The sequence below is a fragment of the Vombatus ursinus genome, unplaced genomic scaffold, assembly GCF_900497805.2.
Source record: "Vombatus ursinus unplaced genomic scaffold, bare-nosed wombat genome assembly UNPS02014791.1, whole genome shotgun sequence".
Classification (NCBI taxonomy): Eukaryota; Metazoa; Chordata; class Mammalia; order Diprotodontia; family Vombatidae; genus Vombatus; species Vombatus ursinus.
In genome coordinates, this window is record NW_020954569.1 from 79443476 (window position 1) to 79452005 (window position 8530).

Consider the following 8530-nt stretch of genomic DNA (forward strand, 5'->3'; position numbering starts at 1 on the left):
GTATTAAAGTGTGACAAAACATATAATATCTAATAATACTATATCCACAATTAGATTGGGAACTCCTGGAGCACAGGGATGGCTTTTTGCCTTTCTTTGTATCTCCAGCACTCAATATAGTGCCTGGAACATAGAAGGCACTTAATAAATGCTAGTTTACCTACTGACTGACTGAGTTGTAGAAACACTGTTTGCCTAAATAAATCCCATTTTCACCATTGGGTAGGAATGGGAGAGATGCAAAGAAAATAAACTGAAATCAAAGATATACTTGTATAAGCACATTTGTTCCTTAGCTTTTCATATCACTTTTCTCAACAAGAACTCACATCACAGAATAACATCAGAGATTTAGAGCTGAGAGACCGTCTAGTACAACCTTGTTTTACATATGAGGAAACTGAGGTCCAGGAAGGTTGGGTGACCCAAGATCAAACAGCTGGTCGGTGACAGAGCCAAGATTTGGCCTCAATTCTTTTAACTGTAGACCACTGCTCTACCTTCTACACTATTTAGTTTTTTAAAATATTTATTGAGCCTATATTATATACAAGGGACTTGGTGGGATGCTCAGTTCTCCAATACTCAGGCCCTTGCCCTGAAGCAGCTCACAGTCTGGGAGAGGAGAAAATGAAGCAAAGCCTGAAACAAATGTATGCAGTTTAAGGCCCTAGGCTATGAGTACCATCTTAGTGAAATAGGTAGAGATTTCATTCCTTCTTTATACCCAGGATCTGGATTAGAACCCTGCACTATTCTGCCTCAAACAAATCTCAGGAGTAGGGTGTTGGCTTTTCTTCTCCCTTCCCTACCATGACTAGCCAAGCAGCTAGTGGTGCAGTGGATAAAAGCACTAAGTTTGGAGGCAGGATGATCTGAGTTCAAATCCTATCTCAGACATTTACTAGTTGTGTAACCATGATAGGACACTTAACATCTCTATATTGAAGTTTCCTCATCTGGAAACTGAGAGAGTTAAATGATTGCCTCCAAGGTCCTTTCCAGTCCTACATTTATGATCTTAGGAATTGAGGATGGAATTCCAAAGTAAGTAATAGAGTATCAAGAAATGGTGTCATTAGCAGATCCCCCTGTATGAAGGGGTGCAGACTTCCAAAGGCAAAGGAACACTCCCACATTATGCTGTAAGAACGTTTACTGGGCAATACAATGGATAAGGTGGAGAGGAATGAGAACAAAAGGAACCAGAGAAAGGTAGATGTGTTAGAGAAATCTATGTTTCCTGTTCCAGTGAAAACAGCTTTTTCCCATGATGCCTGTCATCTGGTCCTAGAAACCATCCAAGACTAGTAGCACCACTTCTGCGTTTAAGACCAATGACACTGCTTCAATGGCTTACTCTTCTCCTTCAGGCTTCCATCTCAGGGATCTCATCCCTGAGGGAATAGCCAGAGCTCCCAGTAGTTTCTTTGATCAGAAGGATTCTTTAACACCAACTGGCTGGGCTCACTTTGAAGCACTAAACTAAAAACTAGAATGAAATAGATAATTAGCAAGCTCTCAGATAAGAATGACACATAAATTCATAGTGTACTTGGGATTAGAAGGGGTCTGAGAAAGCATCTAAACAATATCACAGATTTGTAGGAAGAGACCATAGGACAAATCTCAAATGAGGAAACTGAGGCAATGAGATATGAAATGACCTGTTCAAGATCATACAGTGGCAGAATCAAAATTTGAAACCAGGTCTTCTGACTCCAAATCCAAAGTTCTACCTCATCATGTTGCCTAACCCCTTCATTTGACAGATGGGGAAAATAAGACTCCAACAGTCATTGGAATAGTAAGTACCAGAGCCAAAAATGAAACCTAGGTCCTTTAAATCTTTAATGAAGCCCTCTTCCCACTATACCATGCTTGCTTTGTGTAAAAGCAGTCCATCTTTTAAATTTTTTTTTTTACCTCAAGCAGAAGGGCTTTCAATCAATGCTGAGTTTCTGTATCACTCAATTCACAGTTCCCATGGACCTTATCAATGCTACCCTCATGTTGTAGATATGTGTCCATATGGTATCTCCAGACTTTAATGTTTTCTTACTCATCTTGTTTTTCCAACATCATCTATCATGATGCTTTGCATTCAGTAGGCTTTCAATAAGTGCTTATCAAAAATAGAGAAAGGGACATCAGTATTTTGTATTACTTGGAACCAGGATACTGCTAAAGAGAAAATGGCTTCTGTTTAGATTCATAGCAAAAAAAAAAAAATTTAAAAGCATTAGTTTAATTTGTTACATACTCAAGTGAATGACAGGCAAAGGTTCTTAGTGGAGCCGAGGCACGCTGTCTGGCGGGAAGCCTGGGCAGGAGAAGGAGGAGGAGGAAAGAGAAAAGATTCTTACAAAAGAAGATGCAACCCCACAGAATTTCTGTCTGAGATGCTAATTGATTAACCTCACAAAGGCAGAAAGTTCACTGAGTCTGACTGTGCATGTTTTGAAGGCAGTGCTGGGGTGTGCTATTAGAACCGACTCAGGAATAAATATAAACCAAGACTGACTTTATCCACCCTTAGGGACCTAGGGATGCTAGACACCTTCCTGTTTCTGTCAAAGTAACCACCTGCAGCAATTAGGCAAAGAAGCAACTAATATAGATGATAAACGAATTGTGAGCGTGCCTGCAAAATGATTTCCAGAGGAGAGTGAGTAACCCTCTTGCACTCTTTTTCCTGGACTCTCTGGGAGAGGAGGAGGAGAGGAAAGTGATTCCTAAGGTCCTCGGGAAATTAGGAAGCTGTAGAGAGCAGCACCGATCTGTTTCCTCTAGAGCCAAGCTATTGGGTGGTTTCTGGAATTCCCACTAGTCTGGTCAGAAAAAAATCTAAGTTCTTCAGAACTGCCAAACATCCTATTTCAGCTACTTGAGGGGAGTTTGCCCATTTCTCAGCATCCCTTCTCTCACAAATTTCCATGGTCTCACAAACCTCCCTTTCAACCTCACACAACCAAGGTAAAATCTCAAAAAGTAGTCTTTTATTTTCTCCAATGATATGTAGAAACTAAGCTATGTATAAACAACTTCGTAAAACAATTTTTCCTGGTTTTCTTCTCCAACTCTTCCCCAGCCTCACTACCGGGCCCAGTCAATATAATCTTGCAGAGGATCATCAGCCACTGGCAATTCAGAGAACAGGTGAAGAAAGAGAAGCCCCAATACTCGCTGCAAAATTTCGATCTCTTTGGCGGGTTGGTTGAGGCCTCTAGAAGTCAGTGAATGCGAGGAGTCAATGTTGGTGAATTGAATGAGTTCAGAACATCTTATTTCTCTCCAGCTACTTAAGAGAAGGGAATGCGCATTTGCTTGTGGTCGAAGTGGCATAGGATAGAGCATAGGTAGTTCCAAATAGCTTTTAGTTATTCTTTAAGCACAGATTGGAGGATTTCTATCAGCCCCATCCCACTGATTAGTGTGCCCTTGGAACAATGAGCACTAGCTAACTCTCTCCACCGTCTGGAGGCAGTCCGGTTCCCTGGGGCCGAAGCAGAATCCTTGCTTGGGGAACAAGGGATAGGGGAACACAGCCAGAGAAGAGGGATGCCCTCGTAATGTTCGGATCCTCTACAACAGCTTAGTGGATCCAGCCACGGAATGGGTTTGAAGTGTGTTAGGGGAAAGCAACTGGCTGTTTAGTGTGGGGAAAGGCCACAGCCTGACACCTTGTGGGGTCAAGAAGACTGAGAAGGCAGTGGTCTCATAAAGCCTGCCAAGGCTTCCCAATCGACTGGATGTGCTCCTTGGCCTTCATGCGCAGTGCTGCGATGCTAGTATTACGGGGGTCTGCTTCTTCCAGGGAAAATTTGTCCACAAAGTTAGCTCCGCATTGGTAAGGAGGAGGCGGGGGCGGCCCAAGGGGCTGCAGGCTGTGCCCTAGAGGAGGGGAGTTCAGGAAGGGTGGTGGGGGCGTGTAGCTGGCTGGGAGGCTCTGCGGGGAGGTCACGAAGCCGGGCAGGCTCTGTAAGGAGGTGCTGCCGCCGCCGCCGCCGGGCAGTGGAGGACTCAGCCACGACTCCAGCTGCAGGGTCGCCCCGCCGCCGCCGCCTCCCACGCCTCCCCCAAGCTGCGGCAGGGCAGCGGATGGCGGGGAGCGGTTGAAAGAGAGGATGGGGGAGTCTTGCAGTTTCATGGACGTCACTTCGAGCTTCTCCTGCCTCCTCCACTTGGCCCTCCGGTTCTGAAACCACACCTGCGGACACACAACGCGCCGGGATGGTCAGAGGAGGACCCCACACTGCTCCGGTGCTTCCCAGCCATAATTTCCCCGAAATGCTGCCTGAGAGTTTTATTCTCTATTTATTTTATATTCTGACCACACCAGTTTTTGGTGTAGCCCCGCTTATAACCTGTTCTTTTCTTCTTTCTGTTTCAGGATCATACTTTCTAGAGTAGAAGGAGCCTTAGAGATCATCTAATCCAGGGGATTATTAACCTTTTCTGTGTCACAGACCTCTTTGGCATTCTGGAGAAACCTATCGATCCATTCTCAGAATAAAGTTTTTAGATGCATGAAATAAAACCTATAGATTACAAAGAAAACCCGGTCTGTTAAAATGGCTATAAAATATTTTTGGAAAAAGGCTCACAGATCCCAGTCTAAGAATTTTTGGACCAGGTCCCTAATTTACTGAGAAGGGAATTTAGGCCTAGGGAGGCTAAGTGATTTGCCTAAGAAAACACAAGATCACAAAGGTAGGTAGAAAGGAAGGTTTGGGGGGAGGGAAAGGGCTGGGGTCTTCCCCCTGCAAATCCAACTCTTTTCACTACAACTTTCTTTCCCTTTTCTTCCTCTCTTCTTTCTTCTGTCTTATTATCCCCTCATTTCTTCTATCTCTTGTTTATCTTTTTTCTTTCCACTTCTTTTCTTTCACATGCTCCGTCCTCTCTTTCCTCCTCCTTTTCCCCAGCAAATTTCAATCATCTATCTTCTAGGTTTAGTTCCTATTTTTATCCCTTGTCAACCTATTTGTCTGAACTTTAAGATATTGAGCATGATGGTCAGAATGAGGTGACACACACCACACCCACACATAAATATATTATGTAGATGTGTGCGTGTGTATTATATTTATTTATGAACATGGGTGTACATACAGAGGTAATTTCAACTCTAATCAGGGATCTGGAAACCCATGCAAAGTGACTTTAAAAAAATACATAATGGCCAGGAGTGAAACCTAGCTCCCCAGGAGTGTTAGTTGACCTGTGAGGGTAAACAAAAAGTCCTATTTTCCCCAGAAACACACTGAAAAGAGAGGAAATCAAGAAAAAAGATGTTTAATTGGAAGGGAATCACTACCCAAAAGAAAGAAAGAAAGAAAAGAAAAGCAAGATTTGGGATGGGGAAGAGATGAGACACAATTGAGACTGTGATCAGAGACTAAGCACCTACATAAATCTAGAACTAAGTTTACATTGAGATGCCCCAGTGAAAGACTGCATCTAGTTTAGAGTAGAGAAAGGAAGAACAGCTCCCTCCCTCTCCCCATAATGCACCAAAATCTTGGAGTATCTTTGTTTCCCAGGAACTCCAACACAGAACTCTTTTTGCCCGGCTCAAACCTCTGGGATATTCAATTTCCCAGAAATAGTGAGAGTGGAAGAAGTACAAGGAAGGTCCCTTTTTTTGGAAGTTGGCTTGTCTCCCAGTATCTCTTCCATTTCCTCAATTCCCCTCTACCCCTAATGAATAGTCAGAGGGTCAGTGAATTGGAGTACAAGGTCTGCAGGTCAGTGAGAGGAAAGACTGTGATGGTATAGTCATGGTGCCTCCCTTGGGAGGTTCAATTAAGTTTCCTACAAGTAGGGGGATCCTGCCCATTTCTTCCTCACCCTTTTCTATTCCTGGTATCTCTTCCACTTTTTCCTCATTTTCTCCTCATCAAGTAACTCTCATTTTATACACACACCTCCCCCATCCCAAATGAAATCAGTTCAGGCCTGCATACTGCTCTATTCTCTGGTACCCCAAACTGACTTCACTATATGCTTTCAGGTAACAGGCAACTACATAGTGAGATCATTTCAAATGATTACAACCCAATACTCTAGTGCTAGCCATCTGCAGTTTGCCCTAAACTCCAGTGGAGAAATAGCACCTTGCCTCTTTTATTTGCAAGAAAAAAAAATGTTTTAAAGCAACTTGGCCTTCTTTATGGAAAGGTAACTACTTGGATACCTAGAATCCCAACTGAAATTGGTTCCCAATTTCTCCTCCTCAGGTTTGACTTAAACCCACACAATTTGGAAACCCTCCCAGATTTTTCACAGATGACTAGCAAATATATAAGGCTTTTAAATATTTTAATGATGGGGATTAAAGATAATTCAGCTCTAATTAAAGCAAAAAAAAAAGTACCATACAATGAAAAGAAAAGCTCTCTGCACTGGGAATTGGATGGATTTGAAACAGACATGGCAAAGCAATATTCTCAAACAAAATCCCACTTTATGTCTCAACTGAGAAGTGGAGCTGAGAAGAACATGACCCAATTTCAAAGTAGAATTTTTGACAGCAGGGCTGACCAAATAATCCAAGGAGGATGTATCCAAGTGGGGGCTTGATTTATACCATAATTTAATTATCCTGAATGGGTTTGTGTTTACTCTTGCTGTTGAAGCCTTCCCCAAATCCATTACACCACATACTCAAGCCCTTAAGGGCCATAAGGTTGGAGTATGTGTATGTATATTAGAACTCTAATTTGGACATGATTTCCAAACACACTCTCTCTGTCTCTGTCTCTGTCTCTCTGTCTCTTCCCAGAATTAGGAAGACACCTCTGTAAGTTTTCTACCGAGTGTCTTTAGCTGTGAGGGGAAAGGATTTCAGATCTGGATTCCATGATTGTGGGCCCTTAAGAAAAAAAAAAACCCAAAAAGTTAATATAGTTCATAAACCCACTCTACCCTCGGCCACCCACTATCAGCCCGGATTAGGAATCTGTTCTCTACATCCTTGGGCACCTAAGGTGAGTCCCTCCTACTCTCCCCAGGTGCCCTGCGTTCGAACTGGTCCCTCGCTTTACCTGGACTCGGACCTCTGGCAGGTTGACCTTGACCGCCAGCTCCTCGCGGCTGTAGACGTCTGGGTAGTGGGACTTCTCAAAAGCCCTCTCCAGCTCATGCAACTGGTAGGTGGTGAAAGTGGTGCGGTTCCGGCGATGTTTTTTCTTGGGCTGCTCCTCGTCCGACACTTTTACGTCGTTGGGAGTGTGGCAGGCAGGCAGCTCTGGGCTTAGACATTCCTCCCCGGGCTCCTTGGGGCCATAGGAGCAAGCATCTAGGGGGGAACCCGTTCCGTAAGCAACTCTGTCTCAGGGCACTTCTTTGCTCACCTCCTTCCTTGCTTTCTTTCTTTCTTCCCTCTTTCCCCTCTGAATTCTGGGTTCCAAGGCTGTCGAATGGAGGTCTTGGGAGAGAGTGTTGCTTAGGGGCCTTTCCAGTTTTCCTGCTTTTTAGCCCCTCCCCCCGCGCCCCCACCCCCACCCCCACCCCCAGCCACACACCTGGTACTTTGCCTTTTTTGTAGCTTCAAAAGACCTTTAAGATCTCGACAGCTGACACAGTCTAAGAAACATCCCTCTCAAGAGGGTGCCACTCTGGGCCTCGGACACAACTTCCTTTTCTCCTTTGGGTGCCTTCTAAAGCAGCCTTAGTGGCCCCGGGGCCAGGGGGTGGGCATTCACTTACTCACCTCCGTACTCCTCTGCCTGAGCCTGGGCAGGCGGCAGCATCGGGGCAGGGAGCTGGGGCGGGGGTGGGGGAGGCAGCGGCGGCGGCGGCGGCGCTTCTGCCTCTCCCGGCGCTCTGGGTAAGCTGAGGCGGGCCCCTGCCCTCTTGTCCTGATCTTTAGAAGCACGGGAGCCTCTGTCTGCGGGGAAGGGGCCGAGGAGCCCGTCGTCCTTGGTAAATCCCAATATGGCCTCGATGCTGTGTAGCCGCGAAGGGTTTGCGGTGGGGCTCCGGACTAGGTGTCCAGAAAGGGAGAAGCTCCCGTCTGCCATGGTCAGAGCGGAACCTGGCAGGTGCATGGGGGGAAGGAGGGCTCCGGGGAGAGGCCGGGGTCGGGTAAGGGGGTGGGGATGGGGAAAGGGAGGGGAGGGAGGAAAGGAAGAGGACCACTATTTTTTTTTCTTTCTTCTCCTTCAAGAGGTAGAGAAGAGGCTCAATTCAGTTTCTCTCCCGTTTAAATAGTCAAAATTCAGAAGGTTCCAAACTAACTTTAGAAGATCCTATAGAGGCGGGAGACAACGCCTGTCTCTCTCTCCCCCGCCGAGTAAGTGGTGTCCCTTAGCCCTAGAAGTTCCCTCCTTTTCTTCGTTACAGCCAAGGAGAACCAAGTCCTCTCCTACGCTAGCAGCAGCAAATGCCCTCTGCCTCAGGGTCTCCCCCCCCCTCCACCTCCAGCTCCTCCTTCTCTCTCACCCCCGGGCGCCAACCCCCCCCGCCCCCACAACCCTGCAGCTCCTCCCTCCCCAGCTGGGTTGATCTTGCTCTCTCTGAACCC

The 8530-nt window shown here is 45.8% G+C and overlaps 1 protein-coding gene across 1 annotated transcript; it reads right to left on the reverse strand.

The window, feature by feature from the left end:
- Nucleotides 1–3718: 3718 nt before the first annotated feature.
- Nucleotides 3719–8054, reverse strand: RAX (retina and anterior neural fold homeobox). Its single transcript, XM_027868777.1, has 3 exons — nt 7754–8054; nt 7050–7294; nt 3719–4210 (listed from the first exon to the last, which is right to left on the reverse strand). Exons 1-3 carry the CDS (start codon nt 8052–8054, stop codon nt 3719–3721), a joined length of 1038 nt encoding a protein of 345 aa, XP_027724578.1.
- Between the last annotated feature and the right edge of the window lie 476 nt (nt 8055–8530).

What these genes read in the sequence shown, in the direction of transcription:
- RAX (XM_027868777.1), bottom strand. Translation starts at nt 8,054, where the DNA reads ATGCACCTGCCAGGTTCCGCTCTGACCATGGCAGACGGGAGCTTCTCC. An exon ending in CCAGCTCCCTGCCCCGATGC is followed by an intron (nt 7,295 to 7,753) that starts TGCCGCCTGCCC and finishes TAGATGCTTGCT; the next exon opens with CCTATGGCCCCAAGGAGCCC. An exon ending in TGCCAGAGGTCCGAGTCCAG is followed by an intron (nt 4,211 to 7,049) that starts GTAAAGCGAGGG and finishes GTGTGTCCGCAG; the next exon opens with GTGTGGTTTCAGAACCGGAG.